Source organism: Lactuca virosa, chromosome 6 (genome assembly GCF_052849685.1).
Source record: "Lactuca virosa cultivar CGN04683 chromosome 6, Lactuca_virosa_CGN04683_v6, whole genome shotgun sequence".
NCBI classification, from domain to species: domain Eukaryota; kingdom Viridiplantae; phylum Streptophyta; class Magnoliopsida; order Asterales; family Asteraceae; genus Lactuca; species Lactuca virosa.
Window position 1 is genome coordinate 104,120,982 of NC_136431.1, and position 22,752 is coordinate 104,143,733.

At 37.9% G+C, this 22,752-nt stretch overlaps 1 protein-coding gene across 1 annotated transcript; it reads right to left on the reverse strand.

The window, feature by feature from the left end:
• Positions 1-18,933: 18,933 nt before the first annotated feature.
• LOC145120923 (receptor-like protein EIX1) lies at positions 18,934-22,172 on the reverse strand. Its single transcript, XM_079056713.1, has one exon. The coding sequence runs from the start codon at positions 22,141-22,143 to the stop codon at positions 19,144-19,146; it is 3,000 nt and encodes a 999-aa protein (XP_078912839.1). The 5' UTR covers positions 22,144-22,172; the 3' UTR covers positions 18,934-19,143.
• Positions 22,173-22,752: the final 580 nt, after the last annotated feature.

The following is a 22,752-nucleotide window of genomic DNA, read 5'->3' on the forward strand; positions in this document are numbered from 1 at the left end:
GAGTCCCAATGTGATAAGATCTGAGGTGTGTGCGGCTGCGAGGGGTGTACGGTCCGAGGAGTGTACGACCGTAAACCCTTTGCGGCCCGAAGTGTTTGGGGTCAGATGCAAAGTTTCTTGGTTTTTAAGCCTTTTCCTTCTAAATTCAAATGTAATTATTTTAAGGTTTTTTAACAAGTAAAGGTTATTGTTATAACCTAAATAAAAACCCAAACAATAAAAAGGACCTTAGTTGACCCTTGTTTGACTTTGGTTGACTAGGGTGGACTTTACAAGACAGAAAATAACGGGATGTTACAATATGATATATACATGCGACTTTCTATGGTTTTCATTTGTTCTTATTTGTAATATTTGTTGTATGAGACTATGAGTTACGTAATAGATTTTTGTTCATTACAAGAATTTCGTCTTATACACAAACAATCCCCATACACTGCGTTATCATGAATAAAAAACAAGTAACAGATTTATGCTCTTGTTTAATAAAATATCACGTGAAAGATTAGCATTTGACACACTCACCTGAAAGATTCTCGAAATAAGAGATAAAAAAACATTTTTTTTCATGTGCCTTACGTATTGTACATATGAATACCCACATCTTCATGGATGGTAGTAGGTCGGATGAGACGATCTCTTACAAAAACACAATGCCAGAGTCTAGATTGGCAAAAAGTGTGAGGGACCTCTAACAAATGCACGCCCATATCTATGACATGATAGACATTAATACCTCATTTGGTGTCTTCGTTTTTCGTGCTTTGACAATATCTACATGTAACATCCAAAATTCTGGTATGTCCTGAAACTCTAAGAAATGATAATTTTGCATAATTGGTCCCTTAAGTACGCTGGGCGTACTTAAGTGTACGCTTAGCGTACCGCATGGAAGTGGTCGCGGAGGATTCAGGGTACGCCGGGCGTACCTTGAGTTACGCGGGGAGTACGCGCCAGGGACGCAAAACCCTAATTTTCCGGACTTAAGGCCTATTTAAACAACTTTAAGTCCCTTGGACTAAACCCTAGAGAGCCTCCACAGCCTTAGAACGTCCATATACTCCTGGAAACCTTGTGAGATCATTCTTAGGCCTTAAAGGGTGCATTTGTGGCCTTTTTGTGTGTATTTCAAGAAGAAGGGGTGGTCAAGCAAGCTTAGATCAAGAGGGTGCTTCAAGATCTTGCACTAAAAGCATCTTGCAAAGCTTCTGGAGATAAAAATCTTGCATCTTTCCTTTCTAATCTTTAGATCTAGCTAGGGTTTTGGTGGTTTGTCCCTTTTATGAACTTTGGACCTCTTTTGTTGAGTTAAGCCTTCCCTTTTGATATGTAAGTCAGATCTGAGGTCCCCTAGTCATTTAGAAGTATAAAAATGGAAGCTTGATGAGAGTTGTAACCTCATGCTTGGGTAAAAGACCTTGAAAAGGTCTTAATGGGGTGGTTGGGAGTGTATGAAACATGCAAGGGCATAAAGTTGCCAACTTTATGCCTTAGGACATCTTTTCAATCTTAGATCTACCTTTTGGACGTGAGGGATTCGAGCATTAAGCACTTAATGGGAAAAGTGCTTAATACGATTGTACGCTGGGCGTAACTGTCTGTACGAAGCGCGTAGTCGCTATACCCTCAGTACGTTGCACGTACCAGGGAGGTACGTTGGGCGTACGCTGCTCAGTTGGGCTCCAAGCTGTTTTGGGCCTTTGGGCCTTTGGGCCTCATTTGGCTGATGAGCTTGCTTGGATTCTGTAAGATTGAGGCCTTTTCATCTGTTTGGGCCGAGGACTTATTGGTTGGGCCTTAATGGGCCAAGGGGCCCATTAAGGATATTGGACTTGGATTTTGGGGCCCAATTTGCAAGAAAGGGGTAATTGTGCCTTGGGGGTAGAGTTTGAAGGTTGGGCCTTTCCTTGGGTAATTTAAGGTCTTATCATTGATTATATATTATTGTTATTATTCAGCTTGGTGGATTGCAAATTATTGGGAGGGCAGTAATTGTATTCATCGGACGGAGGTGAGTCTTCTCACCATACCTCTGGGTCTACGGCACCAAGGCCGGCCCATTATGTGATCATGTTATGTGTGTGTTATTCATTTATGAATTGATATGTTATGTGATATTATGTTGGTATGGAAGACCCCGGGGGGAGCCCGTGACATTGGATATAAGACCATGTGGGGTAGCCCATGGCAGTCCTAGGTAAAGACCATGTGGGTAGCCCATGACATTGGATGTAAGGCCATGTGGGGTAGCCCATGGCGGTCCTAGGTAAAGACCATGTGGGGTAGCCCATGACACTCTTGTTGAATCGTATTTCATAGTTTCTATGGCATGTTTATAGCGTATTTTAGCTATCAGATATGTATATGTGAATGAGTGTGGTATGCTCTAGGAAACTCACTAAGCATTTTGCTTACAGGTTGTTGATTTGTTTCAGGTACTTCTGAGCCTAAGGGCAATGGCAAGGCATGATGACGTCACGTGCACTCTATCTCTCTTTTGATGTGTTTGGGACCCTCTGATGTTTTAAAAAGGAAAACAATGAAGTACGGAATGTTGATTTGAAAACAAATGTTTTGGGATTTTATGGTTTATGAGAATGGCTTTGGTTAACAAAAAAAAAAAGAAGAAATAATAATAAATGATGAAAATTTTTCTTTGTAAAATTGGGTTGTTAGAAGTTGGTATCAGAGCCTTGGTTTGAGGGATCCGGGTACATCCTCGGGTGTGTCAGGACTCAAACTAAGAAGGTGATAAAATGTTTTCAAAAGTAACCAAAAAGGAATTAAAAGAAACCCAAAAGATGAGAGTGCGCCGCGCGTGATCAGCCGAGCCAAGTAAGTAGTTTCCCAATTTGAATAGCCATGCTATACTGATATTTGAGTCTTGTTGCTTATATGGAACTTGCTATGTGTATGCTTTTAGAATTATATACGGTTAGGAGCTTATAGCCTCAGAATGATTGATTTGGCCTTATTTTCTTTTCCTTGTCTGAATGTGGTCTTAGGGTAGAATCTCTTATTCGAAAGTCTATTTGGTCCTTTCTATGTATAATTTGCATGCATAAAAGCAGCCTGTTGTGATGGGTTTGATTGTCTTGGGTAGGACAAATCATAGGGCAGCCCAGGATTTGTTTCGGGTGTTAGTTGTGGATTATGGTATTGTAGTGGGTTGTATTGGAGTCATTAGGTAGAGCAGTGGGGGAAAGGTACAGGTAGGTGTGGAAGGTAGTATTGGGCCCGTACTACTGGAAGCGCAGAGCCTGTACCCAAAGCCACGTTTTGCCTGGGGCTCCAAAGGGGAGGGAAACCAGTGTGAAAGAACCCTCGTTATAGATATCCTGATCATTATGTTTTGATATTTCAGTTCAGCATGGTGATGATGCGGTTTGGAGCAGGGGGATCAGGATTGGGATCTGGGTCCGGGGTTGGGTCAGGCAGCCCTACTGATGGTATTGATGAGAGGCTGCGTGAGTTGATTGCGGCCGAGGTCACGAGGGGCATCCTTGACGCTACCCCAGTCATCTTTGGGACGGTCAAGGAGGGCATGATGGAGATCATGGAGGAGAGGCTTAGGGCATTCAGGGCTGATGTTTCTACGGGTCAAGGTGGAGCCATAACTCCCTCGTTTCGGGAGTTCAAGGCATGTGGAGCCCCAGAGTTCTCGGGGGTCAGGGATCCCATTGTGAGCAGGCGCTGGGTAGCGGACATTGAGAATGCCCAGCGCACAAGTTCTTGCCCGGAGGAGGTAAAGGTTGGATTTGCTTCCTGTATGCTGAGGGACAGGGCCCGAGATTGGTGGGGCGAGGTTACTAGCCAGGTGGGGCCAGCCGGAGTGGCTGAGATGGCGTGGGCTGAGTTCGTTCGGCAATTTGATTTGGAGTTTGCACCACCTATCGAGGTGCAACGACTTATGAGGGAGTTTCATGACCTTCAGCAGACCACCGAGACCGTGGCGGAGATCGCCGCCAAGTTTCGGGAGCGAGCGTTGTTGATTCCACAGTACGCTACGGATGAGGATATGAAGCGGACGAGATATCATTCCATGCTGAGGGATGATATCCGGGAGTTTGTGAGCTTTACAGGGTGCAAAACCCTGAATGAGATGGTGGAGAAGGCCCGTGAGAGGGAGATGGAATTGTAGTCCCGCACGAAGCGGAAGACTGAGCAGGTACAGGCAGCAGGGGCTCAGGCTAAGAAGCCTAAGACCTCTGATTCTTCGGGTAGGGACCAGCAGGGCCGGGGCCGATATGCCAAGTGCGGGAGGTTTCATAGTGGGGCTTGTCTGATTCTTCAGTACGCTGCGCGTACCAGGGAGGTACGCTCGGCGTACGCTGCTCAGTTGAGCTCCAAGCTGTTTTGGGCCTTTGGGCCTCATTTGGCTGATGAGTTTGCTTGGATTCTGTAAGATTGAGGCCTTTTCATCTGTTTGGGCCGAGGACTTATTGGTTGGGCCTTAATGGGCCAAGGGGCCCATTAAGGATATTGGACTTGGATTTTGGGGCCCAATTTGCAAGAAAGGGGTAATTGGGCCTTGGGGGTAGAGTTTGAAGGTTGGGCCTTTCCTTGGGTAATTTAAGGTCTTATCATTGATTATATATTATTGTTATTATTCAGCTTGGTTGGTTGCGAATTATTGGGAGGGCAGTAATTGTATTCATCGGACGGAGGTGAGTCTTCTCACCATACCTATGGGTCTACGGCACCAAGGCCGGCCCATTATGTGATCATGTTATGTGTGTGTTATTCATTTATGAATTGATATGTTGTGTGATATTATGTTGGTATGGAAGACCCCGGGGGGAGCCCGTGGCATTGGATATAAGACCATGTGGGGTAGCCCATGGCAGTCCTAGGTAAAGACCATGTGGGGTAGCCCATGGCATTGGATGTAAGGCCATGTGGGGTAGCCCATGGCGGTCCTAGGTAAAGACCATGTGGGGTAGACTATGGCACTCTTGTTGAATCGTATTGCATAGTTTATGTGGCATGTTTATAGCGTATTTTAGCTATCAGATATGTGTATGTGAATGAGTGTGGTATGCTCTGGGAAACTCACTAAGCATTTTGCTTACAGGTTGTTGATTTGTTTCAGGTACTTCTGAGCCTAAGGGCAAGGGCAAGGCGTGATGACGTCGCGTGCACTCTATCTCTCTTTTGATGTGTTTGGGACCCTCTGATGTTTTAAAAAGGAAAACAATGAAGTAATGAATGTTGATTTGAAAACAAATGTTTTGGGATTTTATGGTTTATGAGAATGGCTTTGGTTAACAAAAAAAAATAGAAGAAATAATAATAAATGTTGAAAATTTTTCTTTGTAAAATTGGGTTGTTACACGACAGCATATACAACTTAGATTTTTATTTTTTTTTTTGTCAAAAAAAGAGTACTAGTAAAAGAAAAGGCATTTGAGTTTCTCGAAATCATCATTTTCGAACAATCTATAGAAGACATAGGATTTTCTTGAAAAAAATCATCATTTTCGAACAATTAGTAGAAGGCACAAGTGTTTCTCGAAAAGATCAATTTCGAACATACTCTACTCTATCTTCTATTCTGTCAAGATCAATAAGAATCTGTGCATCATTTTCGTTCGGATGGAACCCCTGAATACGTTTGAAGCTCTCAAAATGATCTTCCAATTCCAAGGGGATTTGCAAAACTCCATTTCCATCAAGAATTCAATGGGCTTTTCTCATATTTTGAATAGAGAATCTAACATAGACATTCTCATGTGGAACCATAGAAAAAATTCAATCACTACATTGTTTTTGAACCGCAAGACTTTATAAAAGAACGGGGACTAGTGAGATGCAAGTCAAATGCAACCATCCCTACAAGGGCGGGTATACAAGCTAATCAACTATCCAAAGTAACAAAATCATGCTTCCTATACTGATTGGGCAACCAGAAAAAAAAAGTAATAGATGACATCTTCAAAAAGTAATAGATGACATCTTGCATTTGAAGAGCCGCTTGTTGCCGTAGTTCCACATCAGCCAGCAGCAAAAGGCAACCATAATCAACTTCTAGACCTACTTCCGGGCTTTTCATTGCAAAGAGGGTACAAAATCTATGGTATATTAATGCCTCTCTAAAAAAAATTGATTAAAAACCATACACTAACTGATGGAATCTTAAAAAATTTAAGATTTTGTGAAAAGTTTATAAATTAAATATAACTTTTTTAAAACGGGTGGAAGTTTTTTAATTTATAATATAAAGACTGCTACAAAACGGACTCTATAGCCTGGTTAAAATTGATCGTATAACCCAACAACGAGGCTCTAGATTAGAATAATAATTTGATATAAAACTCTAATAGAGCCTTGCTTTGTGCATTACATCTACGGAAAACTGCAATAAAGTCCCTACATATTGGCCTCATAATCGATTTAGTCCCTATATATTTTTTTTATTCAATTAAATCTCAAATACCGGTAATCGTATTCAATTTAACCCTTTGATCCAGTCAACAGGTCATCCAACTTTCAAAAATTACATTTTTGGCCCAGATTTCAAAATTTATTACAAATTTGGTCCAAAATTTATACTTTTGGCCCAGATTGTAAATTTTGTAACAAGTTTGGTCCAAACTTTACCCTTTTTGCCCAAATTTTAACATTTTATTATGAATTCATCCTAACTTTAGTTTTTTTTACAACTTTTTTTTTCTCAAAGAATTGTTTCTAATATGTTTTTCCTTATAAAATCATATTTATACAAAAAAAATGTATTTTCACATAAAAATCTTATATTTTCTATATAAATTTTTTTTTAAAAAATTTTTTGTATATGAAATACCTAGTTATAAAAATAGGTATTTATTAAGTATATAAATATATACAAATCCGTTTTTATAAAAAAATGTATACAAAAACGTATTTTACAAAAAAATGTATACAAACATCTATTTTATCTATATTTTTTTTTATAAAATCGTGTTTGTTTACATTTTTTTTATAAAAACGTGTTTGCATAATTTTTTATAAAATGCGTGTTTCTATACATTTTATAAAATGTATACAAACACGATTTTATAAAAAAAAATATAGATACACACCTATTTGTGTGCATATATATATATATATATATATATATATATATATATATATATATATATATATGGGAAAAGTGAATATGTGGCTGTGATGTACCTAAGCTTAGGTATAGAACCTTTTAAACGACGTAGTTTTAAACAAAACAAATCCAATTTCATTTTCTCTTAGTTTTGTTTTAATAGAATACCATTAAATTAAGTTCAATTATGGAATGAAAAAGATCAATTCTATATATTTTTATTACAAATAATTATTGAAGTTTATAGAGAAAATAAAAAACCAATATTTTTTAACGAATATAATTCAAGCGTTTTGTCTTTCAATTGAAAAACTATATCCAATGATTTTCTGAAAAGCTTGATTGAGTTACGACATGTTCTTCTATTATATTTTATTCTATTAGGTTCATTTAGAATTTGGTAGGGTTGATTAAATGATCACGACTTTTAATGCTTTAAGTTCTTAGACACAATGAAGAAAAACAACATAGTAAGTCACATAATTAATGATAATAGTAAAAGAGATATCATTATTAGTTTGGATATAAATGGATCAAAACTATATTGTTTGGAGGGTTCTATATACAAGCTTAGGTACATGACAACCACATATTCCCTAAGCCCTATATATATATATATATATATATATATATATATATATATATATATATATATATATATATATATATATATATATATATATATATATATAAAGGTGATAGGTGTTTGTATACATTTTTTTGTAAAATACGTTTTTGTATATATTTTTTTTTATAAAAATGGGTTTGTATATATTTATATACTTAATAAATACATATTTTTATAACTAGATATTTCATATAAAAAAACTTTTTATATAGAAAATATTAGATTTTTATGTGAAAATACGTTTTTTTTGTATAAATATGATTTTATAAAGAAAAAACATATTAGAAACAATTTTTTGAGAAAAAAAAGTTGTAAAAAAACTAAAGTTAGGATGAATTCATAATAAAATTCTAAAATTTGGGCAAAAGTGGTAAAGTTTGGACCAAATTTGTAACAAAATCTAAAATCTAGGTCAAAAGTGTAAATTTTGGTCCAAATTTGTAATAAATTTTGAAATCTGGGCAAAAATGTTATTTTTGAAAGTTGGATAACCTGTTGACCGGGTCAAAGGGTTAAATTGAATACGATTACCGGTATTTGAGACTTAATTGAATAAAAAAATATATATAAGGACTAAATCGATTATAAGGCCAATATGTAGGGATTTTATTGCAGTTTTCCGTTGCATCTAATAGACAAATAAAGCGCAGTTCTTAATCAAGAATTGCGTACTATGCTAACTTTTTTCATAAAAAAAATGCAAATAAAGAAGTTTTTTAATTATGGAGAACCAGATTCCATTGGTATGTTCAAGTATGCATGCCTCACATATGCCTAGCAGAGCACCTGATCAATAATCAACTGAGATTATAAGACAACAGATAACATCATTTTCAATAAAGAAAGGCTTCAACGAAATACTAACATAACTCCATTAGTCTACGAATTGCATAGTATGAAACAGACTGATATATTGCAAAGCACGGTTTGTCAAGCAATCGGTTCTACTTATTAGACACAATTAGAATTATCATATAGTACAGGGTACAAAAGTGTAATAGTCAATTCTCTCTCTCTCTCTCTCTCTCTCTCTCTCTCTCTCTCTCTCTCTCTCTCTCTCTCTCTATATATATATATATATATATATATATATATATATATATATATATATATATATATATATATATATATATGGATTGCTTGTAATCATACATCACAATTGATATACAAAAACACATATTTGCGGCTCTTTATGGTACCAGAGTCGAGGGTTTTCATTGCCTAATATACTAAAAAACAACTAGGGTTGCCTCCTACAAGCAATCAAGCGCCGATTCCTTCCGAATCAATGTCTACATCGGTTCTCTTCTACTCACTCTGTTCTGTGTTCATGGCACTCATCGCAAGCTTCACAAGAGATGAAAAGAAAGCTTACATTTCCCACAAGTTTTCCTTTAATCTTACACCAACAAACTATGGTTACCGGAAAAACATGATCCGCCGTTTTCTTGTTGCTCACAAACTGTTTGGTTACGTGGATGGCACAATCCCATGCCCACCCGAAGATTTACACCCTGATGCCACTGCTGCTGAGCCCAAACCAGAACCACATGCAAATCCAAACTATGCCATCGGATTGCCAACGACACACATATACACATGCTAATCATATCCATCATCTCTAAATCTTCTTTTTGCCATGCACAAGGTAATATCTCCCATGATCTCTGGTCTTCTCTTGAACAACCCTATGCACTTCATTCATCTTCCGGCGACTACATCCTAAAAACTCAACTCTTGAGAATAAAGATGAAGGGTGATGAAACTGCTGATAACTATCTTAACCGAGCCCAAGAGTACGCTGATGCCCTTGTAGCCATTGGTGAACCAATGAAAGATAAAGACCTGGTTATGCTTGATGTTTCTGGTCTTAGAGACAAATATAATAGTCTCAGTCCACCATTACAACACGTCAATGCCCCACTACTCTCACTAAACTTCATGCCCTAATTAGTGATTACGATTTTATGCTTGCAAAGTCTCGCCAACCAGTTTTCACTCCTTCCATACCACCCAAGAAACCGCAAAACCTTCCAACGACTCTTTATCTGCCATTGCTTCTCAACTCACTTCTCTTGGTCTTCAAATACATCCAACATCAGCCCCTACCGCACCCCCTGCTACCTCCCATGCTTTCTATGGTTCTAGGCAAACTTCAAACTCCAATCGTGGAAATAGAGGTCGACGTGGCTCTTACTGAGGCAACTACAATTGTTGTAAAATACGACGGATCCAAATTGACTTAAATAATATTAGCTCAATGCGGAATGGGATCAAAAATTATCAAAGCGTAATAATCACAACGTAATACGAATAAAATAAATAGAATAGAGAAACAGGAATTTACGTGGAAACCCAAATCGGGAAAAAACCACGGGCGGAGGAAGCCGAGAAACAATTCAATATAATTTGCAGTGTTTACAGGGATTATGAAAGAGATTACAAAATAGAGTGGGAGAGCTAAAATACACGGTGGTGTATCAGTATATATATGTAATGCTTTTTTATATATACTTGGATGATTTTTTTGGTTGTGTTCTTTTCTCTGGTTCATGGCTTAGGCTATTTATAGCCAAAAGCAATATAATATGAATCGTAGAAAAAATGTGCCGTCCGAATTCCAATTGTAGGCGCCTACCAAAAATTCACCGTCCAAATCAAATTCACATATATATACTACTATTCATAGTCAAGCTATGAATAGTGAAAGATAGACGTCCAATTTCATTTCAATTAACATATATATTACTATTCATAGTCAAACTATGAATAGTAAATGATAAGTTACTGAAATAACCCCTGAACTATTTGCCACTTGCTAATTTTGGAGGCAACTTTTCCACAATCTCCACCTTGACATCAAAATTAAGCAAGTCATGCTTTACGATTAGTCAAAACCTATAGCTCACCAAACTCTAAAACTTCCATAAGAACCTGCAAATTTTATATAGAGAAATTTTTTTTTGGAAAAATAAATAATACTTCCTCCACCTACGAGCCTTCAGGCTCAACTGCGATCAGAAACACCCACCATGTCCAAACATAATTTGAACTTGGCTATAGGAAGACTTTTAGTGAACATATCAGCGGGAATATAATCTGTATGAATCTTGTCCACAACACAATCACCTTTTTCAATGATATCCCGCATAAAATGATAACGAATATCAATATGCTTTGTTCGGTCATGAAACATTTGATCTTTACTCAAGAAGATAGCACTCTGGTTGTCACAGAAAACTGTGGTCACCTTTATTCTATCATCGAGTTCTCCAAATAACCCCTTCAACCAGATATCTTCCTTAACTGCTTCTGTAATCGCCATGTACTCTGCCTCGGTAGAAGACAGGGCAACTGTAGACTGTAACTGGGCTTTCCAACTAATAGCACAACCATTTAGAGTAAACACATACCCTGTAATTGATCTTCGTTTATCCAAATCTTTGCCATAATCTGAATCAACATATCCGAACACCCCAGTGTTAGATTTACCAAAACGTAAACACATAGAAGACGTACTGCGTAAATAACGAAAAATCCACTGTACTGCTTTCCAGTGTTCTTTCCCCGGGTTCGCCATGTATCTACTAACCATGCTAACATCATAAGCCAAATCAGGGCGCGTGCAGATCATAGTATACATCAAAGATCCAACAGCACTAGAGTATGGAACATGTGCCATGTAAGTCATATCAGTCTCATTAGTAGGACTCAAAGCGGATGATAGCTTGAAATGAGCTGCAAAAGGTGTGTTGACAAACTTTGCTTCGTGCATACTGAAGCGTCTTAGGACTTTCTCAATATAACTTTTCTGAGAAAGATGCAAGATCCTAGACTTCCTGTCACGAATAATTTCCATACCTAAAATCTTTTTGGCAGCTCCTAAGTCCTTCATTTCAAATTCAGCTTTCAACTGGTCTTTTAACTTCTGAATCTCCTTCATATCTTTTGCTGCAATCAACATGTCATCCACGTACAAGAGTAAGTAGATCTTTGAACCATTGTCACCTTTCTTGAAATAAACGCAGCTATCATAGGTGCACCTGCTGAATTTGTGACTGGTCATGAAAGAATCGAACCTCTTGTACCATTGTCTAGGAGACTGCTTGAGGCCATAAAGAGATTTGTTCAATTTGCATACGTAGTTCTCCTTTCCAGGAACTGCAAAACCTTCAGGTTGTTGCATAAAAATCTCTTCCTCAAGCTCACCATTTAGGAAAGCTGTAGTGACATCAAGTTGTTCTAACTCAAAATCGTTAGAAGCAACCAACCCCAACAATACACGAATGGAAGTATGTTTGACAACTGGGGAATAAATGTCAGTGTAATCAATACCAGGAATCTGACTGTAGCCTTTAGCTACTAACCGAGCTTTGTATCTTGGTTTATCATTTGGGTTGACAGGTTCCTTGATCTTGTAGACCCATTTGCATTTAACTGGTCTCTTCCCTTTCGGAATAGGAACTAAATTCCAAGTACTGTTTCGCTGCAAAGATTTCATCTCATTTTGCATAGCGAGCATCCAATCATTTGAGTTTTCAGATTTGATAGCCTCGTCATAATTTGCAGGCTCCGTTGCAGACTCAATATTATCAGCAACAATAAAAGCATAGGCAACCAAATCAGATTCAGCATACCTCTTCGGAGGAATAATCTGTCTTCTCGGTCTATCTCTTGCAATGCTTGGAGTAGTAGCTTGTGGTTGTGAAGGTGTTGAATCTTCACCAACAACATGCTCATCCGACGAAGAAGAATCTTGATGTTGATTTGTACTCTGATTAGTGGTAGGTGAAGTAGGAAGCTCCACCTCCATTTGAGCATTCTCTTTATTTGCTTCGGATGATACATCTGATGCATCTGTTCTTTTAGAATTGTCAGCAACTGGTTGAATTATAGCAGACTCATCAAAAGTAACATCTCTTGAGATGATAATTTTCTTCAAATCAAAGCTCCATAACTTGTAACCCTTTACACCTTGATTGTACCCAAGAAAAACGCATTTGATTGCTCTTGGTTCTAGCTTCCCATTGTCAACTCGTGCATACGGTGGACATCCGAATGGTTTTAAATCTGAATAATTTGCAGGTTTACCGGACCATAATTCAAACGGAGTTTTCTTCTCGATTGCTCGTGACGGTGATCGGTTGATAACATAGCAAGCAGTCGAAGCAGCCTCCGCCCAAAAAGACTTTGGCGATTTGGAATTAGAAAGCATACACCGGACCTTCTCCATAATGGTGCGATTCATCCTTTCAGCTACACCATTTTGTTGAGGTGAATGGACTACTGTGCGATGTCGAGTAATACCTTCCTTTTGACAATAGACATTAAACTCTTCTGAGCAAAACTCAAGTCCATTATCCGTACGAAGATACTTTACCACCTTGCTTCGTCTTCTCTTTTGAATCCAAAGCTGTATAGACTTCATCTAAAACTAGAGTGTCACGGCTATAGATAATAGTATCACGAAAATGGCTATAGGATTCTGGCAACGACGATAGTAAGAATAGAGCCAAGTCTTCATCTTCATACTGAACATCCATATTCTCTAAGTTATTTACTAACTCTTTAAATGTGGATATATGTTCAGTTAAAGAGCCTCCTTCAATCATCTTGAGATTGAACAACCGTTGCTTCAAATGCAACTTGTTTGGTAAGCTCTTGGTCATCAACAGTTGTTCCAACTTTAGCCATAAAGAAGCCGCTGACGTTTCGTTTAGAACATCTTGCAAAACATCGTTTGACAAGTGCAAACGAATTTGGGATAAAGCCTTCAGATCTTTCATCTCCTTTTCTTCTTCGGTCCATGTATCGGGCATCTTATTGATACCCAAGAGCGCCTTGTGTAAATCCATCTGAATGAGAATGTCTCTCATCTTTACTTGCCACAACGGAAATCGGGTGTTACGATCCAGTAGTGGAATATCGTATTTTACCGAAGACATGATTAATTACTTGATAAAATGATCCCAACGAGCTAATATCACAACCCGGATGCTCTGATACCAATTGTTATAAAATACGACGGATGCAAATTGACTTAAATAATATTAGCTCAATGCGGAATGGGATCAAAAATTATCAAAGCATAATAATCACAACGTAATACGAATAAAATAAATAGAATAGAGAAACAGGAATTTACGTGGAAACCCAAATCGGGAAAAAACCACGGGCGGAGGAAGCCGAGAAACAATTCACTATAATTTGCAGTGTTTACAGGGATTATGAAAGAGATTAAAAAATAGAGTGGGAGAGCTAAAATACACGGTGGTGTATCAGTATATATATGTAATGCTTTTTTATATATACTTGGATGATTTTTTTGGTTGTGTTCTTTTCTCTGGTTCATGGCTTAGGCTATTTATAGCCAAAAGCAATATAATATGAATTGTAGAAAAAATGTGCCGTCCGAATTCCAATTGTAGGCGCCTACCAAAAATTCACCGTCCAAATCAAATTCACATATATATACTACTATTCATAGTCAAGCTATGAATAGTGAAAGATAGACGTCCAATTTCATTTCAATTAACATATATATTACTATTCATAGTCAAACTATGAATAGTAAATGATAAGTTACTGAAATAACCCCTAAACTATTTGCCACTTGCTAATTTTGGAGGCAACTTTTCCACAACAATCGTGGCCGAGCTAAAAGTGCTTGCCCATTCAGTTGGGCCTCTACTGAAAATACAGTTTTTGGCACCTCAATCGACGTGGCATCGGCCGCCTGCCATCACAAATGCCCACATCACGATCCATCCACCATTTGCCACAGACCTACAACAAACTTTGCAGATGTATCTACAACCTCTTCGTCTGCCACTTGGTTTCCTGATACCGGGGCCAACAACCACGTCACACCGGACCTAGCCAGCATGGATGACTCTCATACTTATAAAGGCAGTGACAACCTTCACGTAGGAAATGGTAAGGGACTTCCTATTTAGATATTGGTTCTTCTCGAATTCACTCACCCACCAAAACTTTTCATCTTTCCAATATTCTTCATGTACCAGACATTACCAAGCATCTTCTTTCTGTCCAAACATTTTGTCTAGATGATAACGTTTTCTTTTAAGTTCACTCAACTTTTTTGTTATCAAGGACGAGGATACACACACCACACTTCTCATGGGCCTAGTGAGCATGGTCTCTATGCGCTACGTCTTCCAGAACTCAATTTCATTCCTCACATAGCTTTCTCTGTGACTCGTGCATCTCCCACAACATGGCATAGGCGGCTCAGACATCCTCATCAACGTCTTTTTCAGTTTATTTTTTCTAGTTTGTCTTTTCCTTTTACAAATAAAACGTGCCAAAATTTTGTTCATCATGTCAACTAGGCAATTCTTCAAAACTTACTTTTCATGTTTCTTCATTTCGTAGCAATAATATATTAGATTTGGTTTATTGTGATGTTTGGGGTCCTGCTCCCGTGCTTTCTTCTGATGATCATCGTTACTTTTTACTATGTTTTGACCATGATACTAGATATATGTGGATTTTTCCTTTGTCTCAAAAATCGGATGTCTATGATGTCTTTACAACTTATATCACAACAGATGAAATACAATTCTCCATAAAATTATAGAGAGTCCAAACAGATTGGGTGGTGAATTTCGCAATGTATCCTCATTCCTTACCAAACTAGGTATCCTTCACCATAGATCATGTCCCCACACTGGTGCCCAAAACGGATTTGTTAAACGACGACATCGACACGTCGTTGAAGCTTGGCTTGAGCTAATGGTGCAATCTGCCACACTTCAATGGTTTTGGCATTTTGCTTTTGACACCGATATTTAACTTATCAATCACATGCCCTCTTACACATCCAACAACCAATCTCCATTTCAGCATATTTACAAACATGCACTTGCTTACTCTTTTCTTTGTGTTTTTGGTTGTCTATGCTTCACTTACCTCCGGTCCTATAACTCTCACAAAATGGATTTTCGCTCCACTGCTTGCCACTTTCTTGGATATAGCCCATCACATCATGACTATCTATGTCTTGATCTATCCACCGATCGTCTATGCATCACTCGTCATGTCCGCTTTGATGAACAAACATTCCCTCTTGTCCTTCCAATCTTCGCCTTGATGTCTCCCTCACCAACTCCTACCCCACGCTCTTGTCCTTCCAATCTTCGCCAAAACCCCAAGCCAAAGTTTTCTTTCCACCCATCTGCTCACCACACCACCACCTCTATTACTAAATCTACATCCTTCACCATTGCCAACAAATCTCCGGAATGGCGCAAAGCAATGGAAGACGAGTACTCCGCCTTACTAAAAATGGCACGTGGTCCTTAGTACCTTCGGTACCTAATATTAACATTATTGACTGTAAGTGGATTTACAGGTTAACGCGTGACAAAGACGGAGCTATCACTCGCTACGAAGCTAGACTTGTTGCCAAAGGCTTTCATCAGCAACCGAGCATTGACTTTCACGAAACTTTCATCCCCGTAGTAAAGTCAACAATAATTCGAGTTGTACTTTCCCTTACCATTACACAAAAATGGCCATTACGACAACTCGACGTCCAAAATGCCTTTTTACATGGCACACTCAAAGAAACGTCTACATGAAACAACCACTAAGGTTCATTGACCCATAACATTTTGATCCATAACATTTTGATCATGTATGCTTCACAAATCCATCTAGGGTCTAAAGGAGGCCCCGGGCCTGGTTTCAACGTCTCAATCAGGTCTTACATAATCTTGGCTTTTAGGGCTCCAAAATAGATCCTTCTTTGTTCATTAACTTGCGCATTCGTACCAATCTTTCATGCTCGCACAAAACACTTGGATGTTGATTTTCACTTCGTTAGAGAAAAAGTTGCAAAGGGTGATCTTCGTGTTCAGTTCATTTTCAACACATGAGCAAATTGCCGACATCTTTACAAAGCCGCTACTGACTCCAAGATTTATCTTTCTACGATCCAAGTTGTAGGTCGTTCCCCGTCTTTAGCTTGCAAGGGCATATTAGACACGATTAGAATTATCATATAGTAGAGGGTACTAAAGTGTAATAGTCAATTCTATATATATATATATATATATATATATATATATATATATATATATATATATATATATATATATATATATATATATATATATCTTGTAATCGTACATCACAATTGATAAACAAAAACGCATATTTGCGGATCTTTACTACTCAAAGAAATAAGATTGCACGTACGACTTCAATATTTTACCTTTCGAACTGAAAGTTGCAGCCAAGGCCACAAGCTCAAGAATGGCATACAATATATTTAAAAATCTGCAAAACAGAAAAAAGAAGTTATGAGTTGATTTTCTGATTTATTGATAATCAGGAAAAAGAAGTCACAAACAATATCTACGCTAATGATTATTGCAGTTGATCCAAATCGATAAATAGGACTAAGACAACCTACTATAATTAAAAAAGTGTTTCTATAAGATAGTACAAACAGAGGGCACTACGAACACGTTATGACTTAACTTTTGAACTGTGTTTATAAAAATCTAAGAAAAAACATCATAAATGGTCCCTGTGGTTTCCCAAAATCTGAAGTTTAATCCCCATGATTTAAAAACGTCATAAATGATCCTTGTGGTTTCAAAACTTTTGACGATTGGTCCTTATTGCTAACTCTGTTAAGTTTTGTCCGTTAACTAAAGGGCGTTTTCGTCATTTCACTACCACAGGGACCATTTATGATGTTTTTGGTTATTTAAAAAAACTAAATATAATTATTTAATATATAAATGCCTCTCTCTCTCTCTCTCTCTCTCTCTCTCTCTCTCTCTCTCTCTCTCTCTCTCTCTCTCTCTCTCTCTCTCTGCAACTCGATTCCTTCCCCAAACCATGTTGCTGTCATTTCCGATAAACCATTTCTTTCCGTCACTGGCAAATTGAAATTTCAGTGGTCATCAGATGAACACCTTACTCTTTAATCACCACTGCCCCTGATTTCTCCTCCCACGAACCAAGAAAGTTCCAAATAATGATCATGGAAACGAAGATATGTGAAAGTTTTCATAACCTAAAGTTTATTGATTACAATCAACCCAGAACCAGATACGAGAATTAAAGAGAAGAAAATGAGCAAAAAATTTACTTTCTTTAATGCCTGCTTGTACCAGTCTTGCTTGCAATCGAACACGTAATGGGAACGAGACTCAACCTCTTCACCAACGAAGATGGATGCGAAGTAACATGGGAAATCCGTCAGAGATGTAGAATCAATTTGAGTTCTGATTTAAGGGTTCTAGATTCGATTTTAGTTCTGATTTTAGGGTTCTAGAATCGACTTCAACCTCATAACACACATAGATGTAGCGTTAGATATGGAGGTCTTCATACTCAAAAACCCTTTTGTACATGTTCGTTTATGGTCGTCGGAAATCCAATCGAAACCCTAGCAGCTTCTCGCACCAGAGATGGGGGTTTAAAGGGTACGGTGCAAATGGTTTTTGGAGTATTTTCTGCTGGTATATAAAGACGATTTTGAAGATGCAACAATATATGGTTATGTTCTTTATTTTTTGGGACAAACAAACAACGGCAGGTGGGGGATTTCGTAGGAAAAGATGAAATGGTCGACATTCCTGGTCACACACACACACACACAAAAAGAGAGAGAGAGAGAGAGAGAGAGAGAGAGAGAGAGAGAGAGAGAGAGAGAGGGGCATTTATATATTAAATAATTATATTTAGTTTTTTTCTAAAATAACCAAAAACATCATAAATAGTCCCTGTGGTAGTGAAATGACGAAAATGCCCTTCAGTTAGCGGACAAAACTTAACGGAGTTAGCAATAAGGACCAATCGTCAAAAGTTTTGAAACCACATGGACCATCTATGACGTTTTTAAACCACGGGGATTAAACTTCAGATTTTGGGAAACCACAGGGACCATTTATGATGTTTTTTCTAAATCTAATTTAGAGTCAGGCTATTGTAGATTGCAGTTTGCGTCAAAAAGAAATCTCAGTTGAAACCCCCAAATTTAGAGCTCATAGATTGCATCTTATCCTTAGACTCCATAATGTGTCAAAGGAACTTCTCCAATTTTGTTGTAAATAACCTAAAAAGATGCCTGATAGTAACAACTATATAAGGACCGATCATCTTTCAAGTGCTAATTTTGCAAATAATCCACATTGAGAATTGGTTAAAAGATCAAATAAATTAAGAAAATAATAACCACATACGGAAATAATGAACTTTTCAAAATGTCTCATTCCACACAAAGGGAAATTGCCACCCATGCTGTTTGTGGCATTTTTATCGATAATGGGGACTTAAAACCCTGCCAATTACGAGTGACACATGGTCATACATTGCTATACCTTTAGTCCTAACCAGGAACACTAATAGGTTTATAAAGTAACATACAAAACAGGAAAGAAGAGTTAAATATAGACAACTACATACGTGCAATCCTCCGCAATTTTGCAATGAACACCACCACCTCCAGATAAACCCAATCTCTGAAGCTATCATAAAAGTGAAAAAATGCACGTCTCCCATGACGGTTGAGAAGTAGAGCGCCGCATGCTATCCAAAATCCAGTAGCAAAACCAGTGGCCCCACCAATATAGAACCATCCCCACAATTCATTTGTGACTTCCTCATCACCCTCGCTTTTACCAACTTGTAAGTCTTCATCTCCTGGACATTTTCTGGTAAGGGGAGGTCCACACAGTCCTAAATTTCCATCATAGCTTGAAGGTTGAAAGGACTGGAGTTGTGTGCTAAGTGGGATTCTCCCGGACAAGTTATTAGATGACATGTTTAGGTAACACAATGAAGTCATTTGAGACATGCTTGATGGTATCCCTCCTGATAAACTATTTCGAGATAAATCCAAAGCTAAAAGTTTTTTCATCTCACCAACTTGCTGTGGAATCTCTCCAAGTAGAGCATTCCTTGACAAGTTCAGGGCAAGCAGTTCATGAAGATTGGTGAGTTCATATGGGATATGTCCTGTTAGATTGTTGCTTGACAGGTCAATACTCTTCAACAATCCCAGATTACGGGTGAATTCACGCTCATCTCCTTGCCACTCGATCATTGCATGGTCAACATACTCCTCTTCAGTGGGATATGGAAGAATAAAATTTGAAAAGCTTCCGAATGGACTTGTATAGGGATGCACGTTTGGTGGCGCTAAGAATCCTTCTTGAGCCATTCTTGTAAGATTACTTAAACATGAGGGGATGCTTCCGTGGAGATTGTTCCTTGAAAAGTCTAAAATTTGAAGATTTGGTAATTTACATAATTGTAAAGGGATGGTTCCGTAGAAGTTGTTTGATCTTAGGATAAGAACATACAACCCCGATAAATTTTCCCCAATCCAAACAGGCACATTACCAAAAAATCTGTTTGTCCCCAAATCCAAGAAGTTTAACTTCGTACAATTTTTTAGAGACGAAGGCAATTGTCCAGAAAAGTTGTTCTTGTATAAATACAACACCTCGAGGTTGATCAAAGATCCAACAGATATAGGAAGCTTTCCAAATAGACTGTTGTCTCCTAGATTAAGAACTTTCAGTTGATTGAAATGCCACAAACAGTCTGGAAGTTGTCCGGTTAGAGAGTTATGGGAGATGTCAAGAAATTCCAATAACCCATCGACAATTTTGCATAAGAAGGAGATTCCTCCAGAGAATTTGTTTCTGGAAAGATTTAACGATGTCAAACTAGAAGGAAGATGCGGTATTGGACCGTTAAAGCTATTTGAACTAAAATCTATCATTTGAGTGCCGAAAAAACTTTCTGATAAATCTGGTACTTCCCCACTGATGTTGTTGGAAGAGAGATTCAAAAAGAGTAATTGCATGTTCCAAAATTCTGGAGGAACTGTGTCTGAGATTCTAGTGTTGGAAATATCAAGACGGGTAAGTCTTTCTAGCTTTTGAATCCATTTGGGGAAGTGAGGGCCTAGCTTGCAAGAGCTCAGATCAATATGCTCTACATAAGAATGTTTTGACATATGATCTGTGGAACGAACTCCTTGGAGTGGGTTTTTTGAAAGATTTATATAAAGAGCCTTCGACTTTCCAATGTTTTCAGAGATGGCACCAGAAAAATTATTTTGAGAAACATCAATCTTTTCAAGCCAGGGTAGTTCCCACAATTTCTCGCTTATGGTTCCATTTATTTGATTATCTGCTAGGTCCAGATATGATAGGGATGAAAAGTTATGGATGTCATCAGGCAATGACCCCGTAAATTGGCTTCTTCGAATAGACAAGTCTTGAAATGTTAGCAATGTGCATCCAGACAAGTTGTACAGAAAATCAGGAAATTTTACAACAGCTGAGTTGTTATAGAAGTACAAACGTTCCAAACTACAGAGGTTACCAATATATTTGGGTATCCTATCTAACATGTTGCCATAGAGATAAAGAAAACAAAGCTTATTGCTTGTTAAGGGGAACAACCAACGATACATGGATGAGGTCAGATTGTTGTTTCCAAGAAAAAGGGATTCAATAGATGAAGAAGAGTTGAGAAATGAAGAATATGGATACATCACCTTTGAGAGCTCACATCCCTCCAACCTTATATATGATAGCTTCCGGAGACTCGAAATTACATTCACCCAATGGTTTGCTTTGGCTAGGGAAATCTCATCCATTTCAAGTACCTCCAAATGAGAGAGATGAGACAACCACTCTATGTTTTCAACTCTACATCTTCCAACAAGAGCAAGAAAAAGCTCTTGCAGGTTGGTGAGATTTCCAAACTGTGGTGGAATGGTTCCATAAAGAAAGTTATGGGAAAGGTCAAGGTGCCTTAATTGGGTCAAGGAACCAATGGACTTGGGAATGGTTCCGTTAAGATTATTGTAACGAAGGTCAAGGAACTTCAATAGAGTCAAGGAACCAATGAAGGTGGGAATGGTTCCATTAAGATTATTGTGGCCAAGGTCAAGGTGCCTTAATAGAGTCATGGAACCAATGAAACTGGGAATGGTTCCATTAAGATTATTTTGGCCGAGGTCAAGGTACCTCAATAGAATCATGGAACCAATGAAGGTGGGAATTGTTCCATGAAAAGAATTTTCCGAAAGATCAAGATGATTCACGTAGCTTAAGTTAACCAATGAGTGGCTAATCTCACCTTCAAGACTAAACAAACTAATATCAAGCTCCGTGACATGATGACCTGTTCGGTTGTCACACGTGACTCCTTCCCATGAACAGCAGTCATCATCTTCAGGTTTCCACATAGAGAGACTACCATCAGGGTCATGAAGGTTTGCTTTGAATTGAAGGAGAGCATCTCTCTCCTTATCCAAACACTTGTTCGTGATAACACTATTATCGTCTCTTTCTTCCACTGCTACCAATTGGTTGGCAGTTGTATTCTGAAAGCATACAAAGAGAAGTGAGAAAATTATAAAAACACAGGGATGCATGATGTAAATGCAGATGTTGGTGATTTTTGTTGTGTTGATGTATATATGAAGATGCCCCTATGAAGTTTTATATATATAGTGCCAACTGCAAAGATGAATTATTACAGTGGATGGCCTACTGGCCTCAAATTAGTGACCTATTTGTGTGGGGTTACAATCCAGATACCCACTGTTACTTTAATGAGTGAAGATGTTGAAATTTAAATTGGCCCAATGTGATACATTAATGTTTATGATTACGATCAACACCCACACACACACATTTAACTGATGCGATAAAAATAAAGAACACAAGAGTTGCATGGTAGAGTAATTTTATTTAATAACAATATCCTTAAACAGTTTTTTAGTTTTTACTTTCACATTTAGATAGTTCGTTAAATTACAACGAAAAAAGATATTTAATTAATAATATTATAATTTTAGATTACGGAAATCCCATGCCATGGAAAGTGAAGAATGTATTATGTAGCTAGCAAACAAGGCACTAATTGATTGAAACATGTAAAAAGAAGGCAATGTGACTTGATAATGTAAGAAGAATGCAGTGTGACTCGATATTGTAAAAAGAAAGCAATGCTGACTCAATAATGTAAAAAGAGGGACAAG

Coding starts and splice junctions, on each gene's coding strand:
- LOC145120923 (XM_079056713.1), bottom strand. CDS start 22,143: ATGCATCCCTGTGTTTTTATAATTTTCTCACTTCTCTTTGTATGCTTT.